At 47.3% G+C, this 20402-nt stretch overlaps 1 protein-coding gene and 1 non-coding gene across 3 annotated transcripts; both read right to left on the bottom strand.

Moving 5' to 3' along the window:
* Positions 1–82: 82 nt before the first annotated feature.
* eif4g2b (eukaryotic translation initiation factor 4, gamma 2b) lies at positions 83–15985 on the bottom strand. Of its 2 annotated transcripts, XM_086149248.1 has the most exons (21): positions 15791–15985; positions 14734–14843; positions 9973–10038; positions 9319–9444; positions 7097–7199; positions 6825–6962; positions 6254–6320; positions 6011–6162; positions 5818–5928; positions 5306–5488; positions 4670–4811; positions 4227–4390; positions 4029–4142; positions 3563–3691; positions 3381–3485; positions 2855–3070; positions 2519–2777; positions 2228–2432; positions 1760–1968; positions 1548–1669; positions 83–1168 (listed from the first exon to the last, which is right to left on the bottom strand). In XM_086149248.1, exons 8-21 carry the CDS (start codon positions 6092–6094, stop codon positions 1103–1105), a joined length of 2109 nt encoding a protein of 702 aa, XP_086005374.1. In that variant the 5' UTR covers positions 6095–6162; positions 6254–6320; positions 6825–6962; positions 7097–7199; positions 9319–9444; positions 9973–10038; positions 14734–14843; positions 15791–15985; the 3' UTR covers positions 83–1102. The 2 variants fall into 2 exon arrangements, with proteins under 2 accessions (XP_086005374.1, XP_086005373.1); XM_086149247.1 differs by having other exon boundaries at positions 4029–4390.
* LOC147232419 (small nucleolar RNA SNORD97) lies at positions 3779–3961 on the bottom strand. The gene has a single exon (XR_015106445.1). It is a non-coding gene; the product is annotated as a small nucleolar RNA SNORD97 (small nucleolar RNA).
* Positions 15986–20402: the final 4417 nt, after the last annotated feature.

Below are 20402 nucleotides of genomic sequence, written 5' to 3'. Positions count from 1 at the left end.
TGCATGGTAACTAAGCACAAGCAGCCAAACACGGAGGAGTTCTGCTTCAAGGCTTTAACAAACAACGATGCGAATGAAGATGTCGGTGCTCATGTTCTGGACTTTATTGACATTAAAGCAACAGAGGTGCACAATAATTAAGAAATACCTTACAATATGATCCAAATCCATTTTCTCACATGAAACATGGCGGCACGCGTGCTTCCAGAGTGAAACCGCACCCCTTGCTGCCTTTAGTTTGCTTTTACTTTGCCAATTTCATAAGTACTGGTTCATCCGGATAGTTTTAAACACACTTCTGGCGCCGTTAAATATTAATACTTTGTAAACCGCGGCGGGCGCAATCAGCCCCGCCGAGGGGTCGTGTCCTGCCATCTGACCGGGAACTAAAAAAAATCAATGAATCTATAATTTCCTGGAAGGTCGGGCGGCGGAGTTAGAGGGAGGAAAAAGAAGCCTGTCTAACTAAGAGGTAGGAACACGGGCGGGGAAACATCGTGGCGGCTGACCCGATTCATTTATAAACACGGCAAACATGTCTGGGGGTCGGGGTCTGAAGGGTCACAACTTCATCCTCAACTTCATCAACACTCAGCGCCGCCGCACTTTCAGCGAGAAGGACCCTGGCGATTTGAGTGGGACTGGAAACTTATTGGGATAAAGCTGCTTCCGGGGAGGAGGTGTCTTGACTATTAGTGTGAGGAAAAACAAAAAAGTGGGACCAAGAAAAGAAAAAGCAACAAAGGGTTAAAGTCGCTCTTCATTATTCATGTAGCTGATGACACACACACACATTATTACTAGGCTAACAGCCCCATCGTCGCTATGGCAACAGGTGGTAACAACATGAGGCCCTACAGGTAGAAACTTTTTTTTTTGTTTGTTCATTTTCTGGTTTCTTACTCTATCATTCAATTGATATTAAGGTTTGTCCTTTTTTTTTAATTCATTTTTATTTTGTGAGATCTGAAGCGGAAGAAGTGCCACTTGGTGAAACTTGAGCAGGGACTTTTAATAAAAAGAAAAAAGGAGAGAAAAAGGAGAAAAGAAAAAGGCGAGTGTAATCATAAGATATTAGAGTGGATCTCCTTCACCGCGCTCCTTAGTCTGCTTCCTCCTCCGACTCCTCCTCCTCGGCAGTCTCCAGCCACGTCAGCCACTGGTTGACCTGCAGGACCAGACATTGATCAATCCGACTGATGGGATTAAAAGTATTTCAATAAGAGGTTCAATTATTTTTTTTATTCTCCTATTATGGCCTGTTAGCATCAATACCCCTTGTATCAATTTATAGAGTGAAAAGATTTTTTCTTCCCCTTGTAAAACTCCCGTATTAAGCAGTGAGAAAATATTGAATTTATTGATCGGGTAGTTTGAAAATTAAAAGCGGGGACAATTTGGGGAAATATTCAGATTAAATAAATGCAATCAGAAAATATCCCCTGTGTTTCAGCAGTTTTTAATGTTTTTTTTTTTTTTTTTTTTTTTTTTTAAATCGCCTTTCATAGTGGATGTAAGAGCAGACATTGTCAGCCTTTCAAGGGTACCTGGAATAAGGCTTTTCCTTTTCCGGGGAATTCTTGGGTGATGTCTTCTTTCCAGGCAAGGAAGGCTTCTTCTTCGATGATCTCCATGTCGTAGAAGTTGACAAAGTAGCGCAACAGCATGCCTGGAAGACCGAGATGAGGACTTCAGACTTTCACGTGGCTATCACGCAACGTCCGATTGGGAATGGAGAGGCGGGAGGCGGCTGGCGTACCTTTGGGGAACCCGTTGGTGTTGCAGTGCACCTGCAGGGCGTACAGGGCACTGACCTGCAGCTCGGTGTGGTCGTGCAGGAACTTCTGCATGACGGGCTTGAAGGCCAGCAGCAGCTGCTTCTCCTGCTCCAGTTGCTCTTTGGAGGGGGCGGCCAGCTGTTCGTCGCCCTCCGCCACACACAACTCCTGGGCGATGTACTGCAGGAAACTGCCGGTGGGACACACACATGTGAAGTTACTAAAGTCTGGGGAACTAAAATTTGATTGGATTGATTGATCATAATTGAATAACTGTATTTAGAAGTGCAGTTAGCCTGGGAGTCGGGTTCAAGAACCGAGCACCCGGACGGTCCTCTCCAGATGTCTGACACACCGCGGGATTACGAAGAATAAACCAGAGCTTCTTGAAAGCCCTTCTGGAGCCCCGACCTCCCCGGCTCCCCTGGCAGGACGACGGCAGCGTCTACCTGGTCATGAGGATGTTGACAAAGCCTTTGTCGGTGTGGAGCTTGGGCGAGATGTTGTCTTTGATCCACTTATAGATGGACTGCGGGGACGGGTCTGCCTTTATCTGCTTCAGCAGCTCCTTCTCCAGCTTCAGCAGCGGGAACAGGAAGCTCAGGCCCTTCCCCTCCAGGATCTCCAGCATGCGGTCCTTGTTCTGATCGATTTCTGCCGAATACGGTGGAAAGTTTAGGGCGGGACACCGAGACCTCCGTTAACTATGCGTGTGTGTGTGTGTGTGTGTGTGTTCTTACCCGGCAGCATCTTCTGCATGTTGACCTTGCTCTGCTGGAAGAGGTCAGTGAGCCAATCTCGGTCCTTAAGCTTGGCGGCCTGCTGCAGGCAGAGCAGGAAGAGGGGGAAGTGGGTGCCGTTCTCCAGGGGGTGGGCCAGCTCCGCCACGCTCACCAGCTCCGCAATGACCGCCCGCGCCGCAAACTGGGCCAGGTAGGACTTCACCAGCGGCACGTCCAGCTCTATCTTCGGGCACTGGTCCAGGACGCTGAGGAACGCCTGCCGGGACCCGCGCACAGTCAAAGACCGGACAATCGCAGCGGTGCCGGTCCACTCAAGCTACGACACACACAAACCTGCATGAAGTTCTCTCCGGTGACGAGGCCCTCGATGCGCAACGTGTGGACCAGAGTGCTGGCGTGCTCCTTGTCCTCGTCCGGTCGGTCCAGGGAACTCACGATGATCTTGCTCAGCATCTCGGGCAGAAAGTGCTTGGGAGCCTTCATGTCACGCACGCCGCTCACCGCCTCCGTCAGGTTCTTGGTGTTGAAGTACTCCGTCATGACCGCCTCCTGCAGAGGACACATACGTTTTATCCTTGAATAAGATTGACAAAAAATTTGGATAAGCGGAGGACGTCTATGTAGGTGACTAGATCTTCCCGATGCTTATTGATTGAGTGATCTACAATCAAAGACATGATGCACAGGTAATCAATATCTAGTCAGAGAGCCCTCACTGGAAGTCAAATATCGATCGGTAATCTACACAAGCCTGTATTGATTTTTCACATTAATGTTACTGCATGAGCCTCCGTATTTTCACAGCATTACTACGGGGAGCGCTCTCGTGCTCCACCCACAGAACCGTGGATTTGCTGACCGTCATCTTCAGCAGCTCCTCCCTGGAAGGGGGGGGTTTCTTGTTGGTCTTCTGGGGCTTCTCCTGGATGGGCGGGGGGTTCGTCTTCAGGCCGAGCTGCGGGGGCTGTGGTGAGGCAAAGGGTCGGGTGATTATTACAGCGAAAACCCCGGAGCACACTCCCACCCCAACCTCGGGCCTACCTGTCCCAGGGGCGGGGTCTGAGTGCGCGGGGGTTGGGCGCTCGGGGGCATCATGTTGGGGATCTGCGGCGTGAGCTTGGGCACCTGGCTCTTGCTGAGGAGGAATGACTGGGCAGGCCTGAGGCTGATCTGCGGACACCCGGCAGCACACAGTCCAAGCGGGGGATTAATGGCGTGGCTTTGACAAATCCGGCGTCCGCGCAAAAGCTTTAATTTGTGCCCTCATATCTCATAATCGCAGTCAGCGGACCGGCTACCGGTTTGAGCGGGGAGAAGAGACAGAGGAGAGGTAGGGCAGAAAGATGGAGGGAGATTACAGGGAGAGGGAGAGCAGCAGGAGAAGACCAGCGCCGGGTTTCCACCCTCAGAATAACGCGTCTTTTTATAATCACTGAGCAGTCAGGCAGGCAGGCCGGCGGCGGGATATTCCAGCACGCCATTATTAATCCTGTTCTCATTCCGTCACCTCATCGGCGTTGAGCTGTCCCTTCTTGCTGAATCGTGGAGGCATGTCCTTGGACTGGACCTGCTGCTGGGTCAGGTGGTTCTGGCTCTGGCTGAGGAAATGCTGGTTCTGAACCTGGTCACAGGGCACAAATGTGGGGGTCGGAGGGTGAAACCCGGTGTCGGAGGTTGTCATCTGAACGTGGAAGATCTCGATTACCTGGCTGGACTTGACGAATGACTTGGGCCCAATATCAAACTGTGACTGCGGCGGAGGAGCGATGTGGCCTCCGTGACCATTGAAGAGAGGGTTGGTGCGATGGCGTCCCATAGTGGGAGAGTACCGATCCTGAATCACCCCCGGGCCCGTTCCAATTCCACTTCCTGGAGGAGGACATGCGGCGCTTTCAGAGTTCATACAAATAATAATAAGGGGGGGTGAGGCATACTTCTTTTGCCAGAAGATGGCGGCAAAGGCTAAGGCATGTGTCTAACAGCGCACGGCCCCATCAATCTGAGCCCGTGTCGGGATGAGACTACCTGCCATTTTTTTTCAACAGCCATTACTGCTCGCTTGCTCTTTAATTCAGTCGCTTCCCGTCTCCATCCATTCGAGTTAAAACCCCCTGGCTGGATAAAAGGGCCGAGCCCGGGCCCCCTTACCTGGCATCTGTCCAAACATGTCGGCCAATCCCCCGAGAGTCTCCCGGTCTAGTTTGATTCGGTGGTGCATGAAGGGGCTTTCCAGGAAGAAGTCCATTCTCATCCCCTGAGACATGGGCGCTGGGATGAAAACGCCCAAATCCTGCGAAAGGACATAGTTACACAGCTGCCGTCACAGCGCCGACGTGGCTCCCGCGATCGCAAGAAGCACCACCAATTCCCATGCCAGCACCGTAACGGGCCGCTTTAATTACAACTCCAGTGAATTGTTAGATATACGGGTAATTTCCTGCCGACGAACGGCAGGAAGGGAGCTGAGCGTGGGTCACCTAGGTTACTGAGGCAGGTCTTTTGCAAGACAGGGTGATCACCCTGGAATAAAGACCATTTTCCAGGACGTTCCCGAGGGACGATCGCCGCTAACCAGCCGTGGCCACCCTTCATCTCCGGCATTCATTTTTGAACTATACGATGAATTGGCCGGGGAAAAGGCGCAATTGGTTCAGATTTTGCTTTTTTAGTTTTCTTGGAATGGAAACGGTCCAAACATCTTCCAGGATTATCAGGGCGGGCCGGAAGGTGATGACAACATCGGTCGTGTTTCAAAATCAACAGAGACAGCGGGACCGGACTCACTTTCACTGCGTCCTGACGGATCTGGTTAATCGTCTTTGGTCCGTTGTCGATGAAGGCCTTGCGGGGGACCCAGTGGTTTTCTCGCAGCTCCCCTGTGTCTTGCAATAGGAAGCGGATCCTCGCAGGCAACTCCTTGTTGTTCATTAAGGATCGCATACGGCCAAAGTACTGATCCATTAAAGACTGTTGAAAGGACGGAGGGGGGAGGGTGAGTAACAGGAGAACTCATATAGAGGCAGTGGGACGATGGCCCTGAGCCAGGTGGGGCATTAGGTGAGGCCCTACAAACAGATGGCGAGCTAAGCCAAGGCTTGAGTTGACACCGCTGATGCAAAATGGTCGCCACGTGCCCGACAAAAACAAAGTTACCGAGTAAAAAAGACCAGCATTGGCATGAATGAGATTTAGCGCACGTGTTGATGCGCATGAAGTTTTTTTTAACCGCGGCACTAAGCCTTTGCTCCATTCCTGGGAACTTTTACACACAAACACACCCACATCGTACGCATTACCTTTGCTTTCTCATGGTCGAGTCTCGGCCCCACCGTTCTCATTATCTGACAGAGGCACTCCAAATCCTCCCCCATATCCTTAAGCTGGACTCTCTTCTTCTTTTCCAGAAGCTTGGGAGATTAAGGAGAGGAAGGGGGCTGGGGTCAAGAACAAACTACTTCACGGTAAACTTCCAAACAGTCCTGCACTTACTGTTTTGATGCACTTATGAAGGATAGATTCGTGGATGAGGTCGAGTTTGCCAAGTTCCCCGATGAATTTAATGTTGCCAAGCATCTTGAACTTGGCGATAGATCGCTGCTCCTCCTCCTCAGAAGTAAGAGGGTTGTCATGTTTGTCATAGACTGAGGAGATAGAAGAGGGGAGAGGGTTAGCGGCAGGGGTGGGTCAAAGGTCATAATGAGCTGCGAGGATGACGACGGTCAGGGCGCTCACTTTCAACATTTCTGGCGCGGTTTTCAAATTCATCTTGAAGCTTGGAAATCAGCAGTCTTCTGAAGGTCTGCAAAGAGAGAAAGGGGGTTTCATGTCTGCTCAGCCCGGCAGCTGATATGTGAGCTGATTTCTTCAGTTCGGAAAGGGTTATCAGTGCCATGGATGCTCAAGAGTACAAAAAACATTACAGGTTTATTCAAAACCCCAGTTCTGTTGGAGTTGGTGCTCCCTCAAGGCAGGATGCCAGCCTGGGTTAGATGGTGGTATTTGGGATATCGGATGTCAACCAATTGCGTTGGGTCTTGGCGACAGTAGATGCCAACACTGGATTGTTACACAACAAGAACCCAACGTCTACCAATCCTCTGCGCACCAAGTTAAGTCATCAGATGTTAAAGTTTGTTAGGTTCTGGATGACATGTTTAAAAGCCAATGTTTCATTCCCGATTATGAAGCAACATCTTTCGGTTGTTAGCGAAATGAATTTAAACTAAAATATCGTCTGCATCAGTTGGCGCTCGTGTCGGCGTGTTGTTGGGCTGATGTACGTGCGTGGTTTGTGTTCACCTACACTCACTGTGCTCTGCTTTTGGGATGTTTGGATCTCAGATGAAGGGCCATCAAAGTTTGGTGCGTCCTCTGCCAAGCGCAGACATAGCTGACTATAGAGCGAGCTATACTTCGGCTCTTCTAGGGCTTTGTCTACAATCTGAACCACAAAGAGGGCCGTTAGGACATTTGGCGAGCGCAATGATGAGTCACCAAACAAGACGGCTGCCAGGAGGAGACACCCGTTGAGCTGGGCCGAGGGGGCGGCACCAGGGAGAAGCGAAGCACCCTTACCAGCAAGATGATTCCTTTAAGGACGAGTTTTGAATCTACGCCCACGTTCAGGAGCTCAAGGCATAGCTTGTCAAACTTGTCAGGGGTGAGTTTGTTGAGTATGCTAGAGACGGAGAAGAAGAAGAATAAGGAGATTTTTTTTTTTTTTTTTTTTTTTAAAAAGCAGGTGTGAGGCGAACCAATGCAGCAGGATCATGAAGATGACCCAAATTAAATAGAAAGGAGACCAGCAACTAAAATCAGAATATATGGACCAGCTCATCTGACCCAGATCTCCCTGCACTTTGGTTGGTTACGACCGACGGCCTCCATAACGTGCACAACGATCATAATGGCTGTATCACTTTCCGCTCGGTGGCTATTTGATTCTGGAGTGTTGCGGTGCTGACAGCACGCATTCCTAATGTCAATCAATACTGAGTAGCTATTAAAAAAAAAAAAAAAAAAGGCCATTCAAACACTGGAGAGAGGAGCCGCGCCATCAGAGGATGTCAAGATATCCTGACAAACCCCGTTAAGCTGCCGCAGTCACTCGTACATTACGCCGCCTGCCAGGGGTCTGCTAACTGCAGCGTGGCAGGAGGCTTGGACCCAGACTGACTTCAGCGGTCGCTGGGCCAGGGTGGTCGGAGGCCACCTCCGCTTTATACAAAAAACAACAAAAAAAAAACACACTCCAGTGAGGGGGGGCACTCAAAAAGCCCCATCAAACAAATCCCCCTCCGCTGTCTGTTTTCCATTCTCAAGGAAACAAGTGCCAGAGCCCTGGTCCTGTAAACATTCTGCAAGTCATCAGCTTGTCAGCGTTCTTGGAGGAGCAATTTCTTCTCTGTTCCGAATCCCTAAAATTCACTTTGTGTCTTTGAGCCCAACGTTAATGTTTGAAGCGAGAGTTTGGTTTTGGCTATCCTTCCGCGTCAACCGCAATGCAGCATGGCGAGGCTTGGATCAGGTACGTGTGAGTAGACTTTCCAAAATAACCCGTGACAGTCATTCCTTCATTCTGATGATTAAATCAGAAGAAGAAATATCCTTCTACCCTGGTCCCCATCCCTCTTCTGTTCATGTCCAAACCATCTCCGTCTGACTTTTATCTCCCTCTGATGGACTCATTCCTGATCCTCTCCATGCTCCTTATTCCCCGAGAGAACGTCCACATCTTCCTCTCTGCCCCCCTGTCTTCTCCTCACTGTCTCTAAACCAGACAACATGGCTGCTCTCCTTGCATTCTATTTGACACCGTAATCAATAATACACTAATGTCTCGAAACTAAATGTTTCGACACTGTTTGGATCGATATCGAAGCTGCACCCCCTAATGGAACATAGGGGGGTCTTCCATCGGGAGATGACGTTTAATGTTCATAGCCATCGCAAACGGATACATCTCACAAATCAATACAACGGCACTAGAAATAAAGATTTGGAGTGAGACTCGCACTCCTCTCCTGACTGATAAATTGGTCAAATATTTTTATTGATTGATTGATCTGGAATAAGTGCAGGAAAACCATCTCCCCTGACAAAGTGTAAATCAGATGTTGGGCGTGCTGTCAGAGGCAGCCGGCGGCTCCTTCGGATCAGGCCGATCCATGAATTATTGAATCACTCAACAACTGTTGCAGCTTGGTTTTAAAATAAAACCCAGCTCAGTCAAACAGGTGCAGATTTTTAAAACTGCCGCCTTCACTTGACCTAGATGGGATGATACAACCGCTAATCATAACTGTGGTAGCCTCCCCTGGATGAAGCCGGTCACTTTAACTTAGAACATGGAGATGTTTGCCTGCCGTAGCCGCGAGCAGCTTGGGGGAGGAGAGGGGGAGACGTGGCTTCATCTTCTGTGCTTAACCATCACCTGACTCACGGGGACGGGGGGGCAGAGCTCAAGCGCCCCCGAGCCAAAGCACATGCCATCTTAATGACTAAAGGATGAGACAATTCAACACTGTCCCTCTCTGACCCACTTTGCCGTTACGGAAACCACAGGCACAGAAAGAGGCGGCGCTGTCACCCACCCCCTGCAGGAATAATTGACAAATGTCATTAATCTAACCCACTTTCGGTGTGCGCAGTATCAAATTAGAAGGCCAGAGCCGGGGGGGGTTGGGGTGTCAACAAAAGGGGACGTTCAGAGGCTTCTGAGATGTGATTATGGTGATGGGAGGTTCACAGGCGGCGCGGCCAGTCCGCCAAGCGCGAAGCTTTCTCGGTGTCCTTACCCCCTCACTTTCCTGAAGATTGCATCGTGTCGCTCTTTTTCGTTGGCGGAGTTGACATCTCGTCTAGTGCTTCGTGAAGGAACCCATCTCTGAGCGCTTTGCCCTGGGGTTTTCCCCAGGAACTCGCTGCAGGAGGCCCGGAGGTAGAGCGGGACAGAGAGATATTTGACATGAAGCGAGACAGAGAAACGCTAATGCTGAGGCTACCGGGACTTAAAAAAAACAACAAAAAAACGCACACACCCTTATAAAGCAATTCCCAAACAGGTCTAACAGGAGACGAGCCTCGTGATCTCGCTCAATTTGGGTACATAACCGATTGAATTTCATGTTGTGGGCGTGGATGATTTTTATCCCTGGTGTGAGGTATCTGTCCCACATGCTGGGGAAAAAAATAAACCCACATTCCCGGCGTTTCCCGATGAAGCGCCAGCGGCCTGGTCGTCACACACAACCCGCAGCATCACTTACATTTTCCAACCCGCTAATTAGACAAGAGTATCAATTTCCTGGTCTATGTAACAGCCCCCCCTCCTCCAAGTAACTGACTCTTTTGCAGGATTTGTGAGTACTTTGAGGAAGTTTAGCAAGACGACAGCTGCAAAAATAAAGCTACTCGTGCAGATAAAATGTTAAGAGCAGAGTGCAGCATACCTGTTGCCGACAGTCTTGGGATAGTGCTGAGGTGCACCCCTACCACCTCCTCCCCCCGAAGAAGCACTGCAGGAGACAGAGCAGAGCAACGTTTTCATTTTTTGGACAAAAACAAGCCACCTTAATGCTGGCATCACGAGGCAACTGGGCAAACGACTGCAGTGTCCCAAAAGAAAAAAACTAATTTAGTTCTATGCTGATCAATTAAGTTTATCTATTCCAAGGCTTGCATGCAAAAACACGCTGAACAATGTTTTGCCAATCGCCAAGTCAGAATTACTATATTTTCCGCACTATAATCTTCTCAAACACCGACAGTGCGCCTTATAATCTGGTGTGGATCAATATTGAGCTGCAACAGGTCTCGCAACTACGGGAAGCAGCCGCAGACTCCATTTTCTCCTGTAGAAGTAGCGCGTGGTGCATGCTGGGATATATGACTCTGTGAAGGGTGCATTTTCATTTCCATTTGTGCGTGTGTGCCTGTGTTTAAAGACCCCAAAATGGCACCTTTCAAGAGACACACTTACAACGTAGAGGTCTAACTCAAGGCTATCAGTCATGCAGTAGAAGATGGTAATAGAGCAGCAGTGAGAAAATTCAACATTAACGAATCAATGGTGCGGAAGTGGAGGAAGCAACAAGATGACCTGCGCCAAGTAAAGAAGGCCAAACAGAGTTTCCGAGGGAACAAAGCGAGAAGGCTCCAGCTAGAGGACAAACTCAAACACTGGGTTGTTGAACAGAGAGCAGCAAGTAGAAGTGCCACCACAGTCACTATTCAAATAAAGGAAACCCTGCTAGCACGCGAACTTAACATCAATGAATTTAGAGGCGGTCCTCCTTGGTGCTTTGGTTTTATGAAAAGCTTTGAACCTTGACAAATGGAGTTGGAAATACATTGTTTTCAACAGACGGCGCAAATACCGGTTAAGAGCTACCTGTCTGTACGGTACCGTATTGTGAATGCACTAACTTGTTTTGGGAGTGAATGGAGTTGTCAGAACGTTGGTTTGTCTTCTATTAATAAAGTTTGACTTCCTTATCTAACTGTTTTGTTGACATTCCCTTTAGTGCAGCTCCATCGAGTGGATGCATAAACGCAACCCCTGACACTACTGTAGCTTCTATTCTATGCGCGCTATATATAAAAAATAGGCCATTCATTGAAGGTGCGCCTTATAGAACAGAAAATACGGTAGCTTAGAGCGGGATATCTCACTTTCCCCAAATCTTTGCTGGACTGACGGCAGGGGTGGCAGAAGGGGATGCTTCCTGTTCTGCGGGTGGCAGAAGGGGAAGCGCACAAACAGCAATAGTCGGGAACCTTTCAGACATGCTCGAGAAATTGTTATTTTAGTCAATTACGACCCTCAATTATTTATTGTTTGTTTAAAAAACTTTGTTAGGCACTCTAGGTGTTCTGAACAAAATACCCTTTTGTTTTGGGGGGAGAATTTTATTGCTGTGATTTAAAAGAAGAGTGTATTTTATTGCGGCAATAAATATAAATAAGTCATTGTTTTTCTTCTCGTTGCAGCCCTAATGCTGAGAAGGTCAAATGTGACGTGAGCAGAATAGGCTTTCTGTGACGCCCCCCCCCATGTTACACCATCTGAGAGAGGAAATCTGAATGGCCTTCATTTAGGTTATGAACTGGGAAAACCAAGCCAACAAGATTGTATTTTCAGACCCTCTTGTTTCTTTTTTGCACGTAACTCAAAGGGGTGATTTTACACAATGTCAGTGCCACTGCCCTCGGAGACGGAGAACCCCGACGGCGGCTGTCGTTCTCGTCCCGGCCGTAATAGCTACAGCTGCCGCCGCGGCACAGCTTCAAGGTTGCCACTCAAATGTTGGACATCTACTTCGCTTCAAGTCTGAACTTCAATTCCAGCGTTTGCTTGGGAAAAACACTCCTTTTCATGTTCCTTCCTTGGAGGGACATTAAGAGCTGAAAGCGCTGGCAAAACGCGGCAATGTTGTGAAACCGTGACATTTTCTGAGAATGTTATCGGGGCCTCCGGTATCTCTTTGCCTTGGAAGATGAAAAACATCTTGCATCGTGAAGATATTTTTGTGAATGTGAACACACACACACACACACACAAACGCACACACGCACAATCTTCAGCTTGCTGCCAAAATGCATTCTTTTGTATTGAATATAAGAAATCCAAGCAGTGAACAATCAGGGACATTTAAACCACAGCCAGGCCGGGGGAAGTCCTTCAGGAACTGCCATTGTTTTTGCCGTAATTCTAGCTAACGGGTCTTTTGGCTCCAGGTGAACGTGACCTCATTTCATCTGCCCTTCAAAAAACAATCCGATCCAGCGGCTCGTGGCCGAATTTGGAAAGTTAATTCAGCAAGGGACCATCTGAACCGGCTTTCACGGCTGGTGCGGCGTCCGTCTACCGGCGGTCACACTCAGTTCGACGTGCGAGGGCAAATGGGGCCGCGCCAAACAAAGCGCTGCGTGTGGCTCCACAATGAGATACTGCTGATGATGTGACAGGCAGCCTAAAATGCTCAAGGATGTTTCTGCAGAATGTGCTGTAGCCCCCCCCCAACCCACTGCCACCTAAAACCTGAAAGGCCTCCTCCTGTCAGCAGGATGTCACCACCATCAACCGTTGTACCATGAAAAAAACAACAACAAAAAAAAAAAAAACTGAATCAAAAGCCTTCTGACAGATTTCATTAATGGGATTCAAACTAGGACAACATTTTTGCATGAGCTTGAGGAAAGCATGGGATTTCCTCATGTCTCCGAATAAACAGCCTTGCCCAATTAATTTTTCTTTGTTTTTTCCACTGCTACGACTTCATTACTCAATTGGATTTCGTCTAGTCTTTGGTAACATTGTTCTGGGGCTGCGTGTTTCATCAGCATAGTTTAAAGAGCCGTCCAGCTCAAATTTCCTTCCAGGCACTAGCCTCCTCAAGGGGAAATTCTTACTTTTGCATTCCCACGCGCAGTAAGGGGACCACAGTAGGGACGCAGGCAGGTCAGACATGCACCTTGAAGTGCCGCACTCAAAAACAAACTGAAAAAAAACGACGTGGAGAGCAAAGCTGCCACAGCGTTCATGAAAAATAACCATGGACTATCAGATGGTTCGAAGTGTTTTCACTTTCTACCTGCACTGCCTTGCCGTGTGAAAACCCTGCTGCTAGCTAGCCAACGCCGTATTTCTTTTGGGTAAAATGATGCTGTTCCACTGCGAGCTCTGGAAGTCCTTCAGTGTCACAGCATGCCAGAATAGCTAGCTTTTCGTCGATTGATTTCTGGGTCTGTCCATTTGTGGCAAGAAAACAGCTGACCAGCAACCAGGACTGTTTTGAAAAATGATGTATCTGGTGTTGGCCATAGCTTGTGAGTTCCACCAAGCACCTACATCATACGAGGTCCCGTGAAATCCTAAAAAGACCCTTTTCTCGGACCTGAGGTCCAAGGTCCCTGGTTCCTCTGCTGCACAAAAAGATACATGCAAACGGGCCTATAGCAAGACCCTGCCTGGGGTTTCTATTTCCCCGAATTCAATGAATCCTGACTTGATGCTTGACTCGTTGAGCTAGCCTTACAGTTAGCCTTATCCTTATTAACCCTTGTTCTGATCAACACACTGTTACACTCATCTCGGGTTATGAGCAACAATACAAATTGTGTCTTTGTTTCCCTTGAATATGTCTTTTTCCCACAGCATCCAATCCCAACTTTTTAACCGGCCGCATTCATGTTATGTAATACGAGAACATTGGATTCAAACAAAGCCAAATAAAGAAACTGAGTGTATGGCGGTTTGTCACAGTTCAGTAATAGAACTCGGGTGCTCTGAGAGGTGTCTCTATTCTAGTAGAGTTGGCGCTGCCAGCCCCAAAAGTCCGTTACTCCACGCAGCAGCCTGCAGTGCACACATCACTGTACAGCCGCCTGGTTTGAACGTACTGGGGCAAATATCCTGTTTGGTGCAGAGCGCTGGAGAAGCAGACAGAAACAAGTCACGCATCGCTGCTGAGCTGCACGTTCTAGCCCCCATCGGCAGAGCCTCCATTTCCACAGTTGGCTTCGTTATGACGTTATGGAGACGCGTCCGTTGCCTTGAATGTCCGCAGCCGGTCGAGCTGTCACCCTGCGCCGCTCGGTGAATAATGGCGCCACTCGAGAAAAGTAAGTGCAGTGACTCGACTGACAAAATGAGATTTGAAAGGGCTCCGGAGCTGAAACTGTGGGGCCAATTGTGGGGGAAAGCTTTTTATGATGCTTCCTCCTGTTGAGATTGTTGTGATAAAACGGTGACACATCAAGCTGGAAACCTCTGTCACTTCTTTTGGGATCAAATGTGGGGGAAAAAAAAAAACGCCTCAGCGGTTCATGAATTGTGACCGGCACAAGTCTGTGAGGGCAGTTTTCATAAAGAAGGGTAACATTTTCACCACATTTGAACAAAGCCACCCCCCCACACTAATTTGAAAACTCAATCCAGGAAGGGAGCCATCCTGTTGACTACCAATCAGTATACTGTAGGCTGGGTGTGTGCAGACATTCCCAACCACACAATGACCCCCTCCTCCCCACTGGTTTTCTTCTTCCCCAAAGGCTCTACAAGAACTATCTGACAGCCATTTTGAGCTTTACCCAGATCCATCTCTGTCTCACGGGCCGGAAGTTCCTGCCCAAGCATGCAAGTGGATAGGAAGATAATAATGTTTCTATGATGGCATTTCCTTTTTCCAGTGGTTTGGTTTTGTTCTTACCTGAAACGAGAAGCACCCCCTTCTGCAATCACACTCTCCACTTTGGCGGCTTGACAATGAAGAATACTCAAAAGAATAAGAATAATAGGAAGGGATGGGGGGGAAGGGTGCTGGGAGAAGGGGTAAAAAAAAGACAAATCAATTGCCAATGAAAGTGCAAGGGGAATGCGTAAAACATTAAAACACGTAAACGTCAGTTTGCATTACGCTCTTTGATGCGGCCCTTGCCAATGAGGACAAATCTGAATTGAACGAGCAAACACCTTACTGGGGTAATCTTAGCATCGACAAATGCACTATAATCTACAGCTTTAGTTTAATTTGAGTTGGCAAGGAGAGAACACCCCGTTCAAATATATATATTATTTATGTCATCAGAGGCTAGCAGGCCAATCCTATGCGCTAATTAATTAGCCACATAGAATGGGTAAAATCCATAGGTAAGCTAGGCTATGTGAGGAGCCTGCTGCCTTGAGTTGGACTTAGTCTGATATCCTGGTACAATGCATTTAATTAATCTTTTGTTAATTTCTAAATATAGGTTGTGTAACTGTCTTCTAGCCGGGGTGCAAACGTTTGAGAAGCGTCCGGGTCGTGACGGCCAACGCTTGTGCTCCGGACCCCATTAATTTGCTCGACATACTTAAAACGTTTCACCATGATGCGGGGAAATGGGGCAGGGGCGGCGCGGCTAGCCGCTCTCCCCTTCCGCTCCGATGGGACGGGAGAGCCGGCGAATGCGGCTCGGAATGTCAGAGGCATTCCGGTGAAGGCGGAGAAACGCCGACTCGAGTTAGAGTTCGATGGAGTCGTCCGACGTTCAAAAACGACTTTAAATTCGAAACGAGAATAGTAGTTGGCGACGACGCCATTTTGTACTTGAATGTAAATCAGCTGAGCCATCAGCATGCTAGGCTAATCTGCCGGCGCTGCTCAGCTAGCGCACTCCGTCGTCGGTCGCGGCGAGCCGATGTTATTTTAGCACGCTAGCTAGCAGAAGCCATTTTGGATCAACCGGTAGCGGTGTTTTATCAGGCAAACATGAATCTGCCCTTACCTTTACCAAAGCAACTTCAGCTTTGTGGTGTTGTGTGACTGCCAAAGAAGAAATACAAAACGTATTAAAGAAGGGCGGAGTTAATTTTTTCCGGTTTGTTTTCTTTTGTTTTCTCGTTATGACGGATATCAGGATAGAAGAAAGATGACCGCACAAACAGACACACGTCAATACCCTGCTCGCTGCCTGGCTTGTTTGTGCTAGCTAGCAGCCAAAGGGGGCTCCGAGGGTTGTCGACTCGCGTAGGTGGGCGGGGCGCGCAAACAAGTCGCCCGTTTCTATAGGCCACGCGGCTTTGTTGCTGTGTCAATTTTAGCCAATGAGAGAGAGGATACGTATTTAGGGGCGGGACTTCTTTCACGTTCTATACAATGGGGTGTGGGGTTCAGCTAACGGCCACGCCCCCTGTTGTTGATTGACATACAATCTAACATCTGCAGTGCAGGAAAGGATGAGTTATCTGTTTAAATAAATGGCAGTAAAATCCTTTGCAAATCCTTTGCTTACAGAACGGTTTCAGGAAAAACACACAACCCTGCATGTAAAGGTTTTTTTTTTCCTGCAAAGTGTCCAGTTAAAATCATCCTCACCTGCAATTCTGCCCTGAAATTAATCTAATCCTGACGTTAAATTGAAACTAAATCAATTATTTTGACAAAGGTTATGGTGTATATACCACATGTAATGTGATGTTCCACAGAAGAGATAGTTCATGTTTTCAATTGCATCAGTCATCGTCACTGAAACACAAACACACACAGGCGTGGACAGTTTATTCACTCCTTGAGACTAATCCATACAATAGTATGTAATAGTATATTTCTTCACTCAAAAGTACTCAAAAGAAACCAATTAACAGATGAATTAATCTCATGAACAGGAAAAATAATGATCAAGAAATCATTGCAATTTAAATTAAAAGAAAATAAGTGGTGTTAAATTATAAAATAGATCAAGGTATCATAGAAGTTTTTAAAAACATCAGCATATGAGCCAGAAATTCACTTAAAGCCCAAAAAGTGGTGCTTCAGGTCAAAGTGAGTGGAATGTCTAGACATGTGGATAAGAGAGTGACTGGTTGAACGTCTACGGGACACTATAGCGTCTTTCTGCAACTTATATGTTGTTTACATATTAAATCACTTTGTACGATAATTAGACACAACCTACTCACCATGCGGGGTAACCTCTGTCGCCTCAGACACCGGGAAGAGTCACTCTTCTCAAAAACAGAGTCAGCATCTGAAAATAAACAATACATCACCTTGAAGAGAGCATGAAAATTCATTTGTTCACTCACTATATCCTCCTCTCTCGCAGGGTATTCCAGGGCGGGAGAGACGGGGTTCACCCCGGACCGGTCGCCAGTCGATCGCAAGGCCACATTTGGAGAGACAAAACCATTCGCTCACTCATTCACATGTCAGGAAGTACAACGGCGTGAGAATAGCATGCGGAGGAGAGGGTGGGACGGAGGCTGATGATTGGCGGCGGGTCGGACGGAGGCCGTTGGTCGTCCGCGGTGACCCCTGAAGGGCAAAGGCCAAAGGGGAAGAAGAATCTTGTGACGGTGATATTTCGGAAAGGATTCGTAGGAGGCGATGAAGGGAGGAGGGGGTCAAAGAAACTCGAAGTCATAGAACCTCAACCAACTTCTTCCTGAATTCACACTTCAAGTATGGGATACAATGATGCATTGCTGCCACTAGAAGGCACTGACGCTCCGCTGATGGAGATGAACAGCCGCCGGCTTGGACTTAAAGCCTCATCCTTCAACTTCTCTCCTTCCATCACTCTCTCTCAACACGTTATTTCCTCCTTTCCCGTCTTCCCTCTCTCTTTGATTTTCCCTCCCGCCATCATCACTTTCTCTCCGGCCCCCGTCTCCCCCTCTTTTTTTCCTCTATCGTTTCATTTTCTTTGCCACTTCATCATGTTTTCTCTCTCCCCGTCAATCACCCCCCCTCCACCTCTTATTCTCTCCTTCTTTTCTTCCCCCGTCACCTTCTCCCTCGCCCTCTTGTTCGCTCTGTCCTTCCTCTCTCCTCCCTCTTCTTTTCCCCCCCTCCATCCTCCTCTATCATGTTAAGCTCTAAGGATATTTCCTGTGAATTATTTTTCTTCTGATTATTTCTTTCTAATTATCATGCTTTTACATTACCTATTAGTTCCCTGTTATCTCTTTGTTAGCTCTTCTTTAGCGTCTTGTAAGTTCCTTGTTAGCTCTGTGTTAGCCCTTTGTTAGCTCCTTGCTAGCCCCTTCCTAGCTCCTTGCTAGCCCCTTGTTAGCTCTGTGTTAGCCCCTTGTTAGCTCTGGGTTAGCCCTTTGTTAGCTCCTTGCTAGCCCCTTGTTAGCTCCGTGTTAGCCCCTTGTTAGCGCCTTGTTAGATCCTTGTCAGTTCCTTGCTAACTCCTTGTTAGTACCATCTTAGCTGCTTGTTAGTTCTTTTTTTTTTACCTCCATGTTAGCTCATTTCTTGTTCCTGGTTAGCGCCTTGGTAAATTCCTTGTTATATTCTTGTTGATTCCTCATTATTTCCTTGTTAAATCCTTGTTTATTACTTGTTAGTTCCTTCTTAGCTTCTTGTTACATGTTCTGTCCTCAGTTTCTTGAAACCTTTTCTTTTTTTAATCCCTCGTCGGCTCCTTGTTATTGGTTTTCAGATGATTTCCTGTCCATTTGCAAGTAATCTAGAGATTTTTAGGTGATTTCCCTGATAATTTAAACTGATTTCCTGATCATCTTGAGGTGTTTTCCCGTTCATTTCAGGCAACTTCCTTTTGGTTTTCATGTGACTTTCTGTTTTGTTTTTTTTTTGTTTTTTTTTTAACAGCCATTTCCTGTTTGTTTTCAGACAATGTCCTGTTGGTTCTCAGGAGGCTTCCTGGCAATTTACGTGTGACTTCTTGCCGATTCCCACTTGAACCCAGCCGCCTCCTTCTTTCTCCGAACATAAAAATATTTCACACCCATTTCTCGCCAGCTGTTTGCGGCGCCTTCACCTCTGACCTCCCCCCGCCTCAAGCTTCCAGCCCCAACCTTGATACAACACAGAGGAAACATGAATACAATGATCTCTCCTGAGAGGCCGTCCCTCAGAGGGTTCTCCTAGTCTTTTCTTAGCTCTCGTTCATGCCAACTTCATGTCCGGGTGGTGCAAACATCTCTCTCTTTTCAACGATCAACATAGATATTAGTCAGTTTAGACCTTTCATGGGGTCAGGTATGCGCTTGCAAGGGTGTTCCTTACTACCCTTTTAGAAACATGAATTCTGAAACAAGCGTTTCTTGAAATGTGGACATAGAACGCAGCACTAAGGCGTGGAGAACCCAAGGTGCGTCATTTTATGCATAATTTCCAACTCCAAACTGTATAATCTTGAATTCTTATTGGATTTAATGCATATCAGGTGATTTGTATTTGTGTAACGAGTGGCCTAAGGAGATGAAAACCCCAGATCAAGGGGTGTATTATTTAGAGGTTGATTCTTCTCCTTGGGAAAAATAGGCCAAAAATGAGATTTAACTGACTCCGAAAAGTGCAGAGCTCTTTAAATATCGAAGTATCGGGGCTTGATCGCAGAACCATCCAACGTTTTGTTGCAAATAGTCAACAGGGTTGCAAGAAACATGTCGTGAAGAAAAGACGCAAATAAATCGCCAAAGATTTGAGAAGAATCAAACATGAAGCTACCAGGAAGCCATTGTTTTCCAGCGCTGCCATATTCCACAGCTGCAACCTGGAGGGTCAAGAAGTACGAGGCGTTCAGTTCTCGGAGACACGGCCGAGGTAAGTAAAGCTGCAACCCAACCACCCCTGAACAAGACACATAGGTTGAAACGTCAAGAATGGAACAAGAACTATCTGCATATTCCAAGAAGACTGATTTTAATGCAAAACAACACTCCATCACATGCCTCAAAGTAGTCCACTGCATAGCTGGCCAGTAAAGGCCTTCAAGATGAAAAACGTAATGACATAAGCAGGAACTTTACAGTGAAGGTAAACAGTACACCTCTCCGAGCAGTGTCTGGGAGGCGGTGGTTGCGTCTGCACAAACAGTAGATTCTGACCAGATCAAGAAACTGACTGACTCCGTGAATGGAAGGCTTGAAACTGTTATTGAAAACAAGGCTGGCTTTAGTGGTCACTGGGGATTTTTATTTCTAAAACATAAGAACTGTTTATTCATACATTTCTGCACAACAATAGTTGCCTCATAATGGTGTACATATAGATATTCTCTTAAGAAAGCCAAAAGTTCACTTTTACGACTAAAATGTTCAGGTTTGATAACATTTTGGATCGACCAATAGCACTGTAGTTGTACAATAACAAAATGAATCCTCAAAATTACAACTTGCTTAATAATGTGCACACGGTGTAGATGCAGCTTCAGCTGACCTATGAGTAGAAAATGAATGAATGAAGGAGCGATTAAACGGATTCATAAAATTACAATTTAGTAATCCTTTGCTAGGAGATGAAAACACAAATTTGTCCGGTAATTCACGCAGACGGGCGTCCACATATGAGGACAAGGGGATTAAATCTCTGCGCGACGGTCCCTCCAATCTGTTAAAAGTAATTTTCGCATCGGCATCAGGTGT

The sequence above is a fragment of the Fistularia commersonii genome, chromosome 7, assembly GCF_037954325.1.
Source record: "Fistularia commersonii isolate RoL2024-O1a breed Wild chromosome 7, RoL_Fcom_v1.0, whole genome shotgun sequence".
Classification (NCBI taxonomy): domain Eukaryota; kingdom Metazoa; phylum Chordata; class Actinopteri; order Syngnathiformes; family Fistulariidae; genus Fistularia; species Fistularia commersonii.
Note: the sequence above shows the minus strand (reverse complement) of the source record. Positions and strands in the feature narration are given on the sequence as shown.

Coding starts and splice junctions, on each gene's coding strand:
- eif4g2b (XM_086149247.1), bottom strand. CDS start 6,094: ATGCTTGGCAACATTAAATTCATCGGGGAACTTGGCAAACTCGACCTC. Junction 3,692..4,028: donor GACAGCTCAACGCCGATGAG/GTGACGGAATGA, acceptor GGGTGTCCGCAG/ATCAGCCTCAGGCCTGCCCA. Junction 1,670..1,759: donor CACCAACGGGTTCCCCAAAG/GTACGCCAGCCG, acceptor TCGGTCTTCCAG/GCATGCTGTTGCGCTACTTT.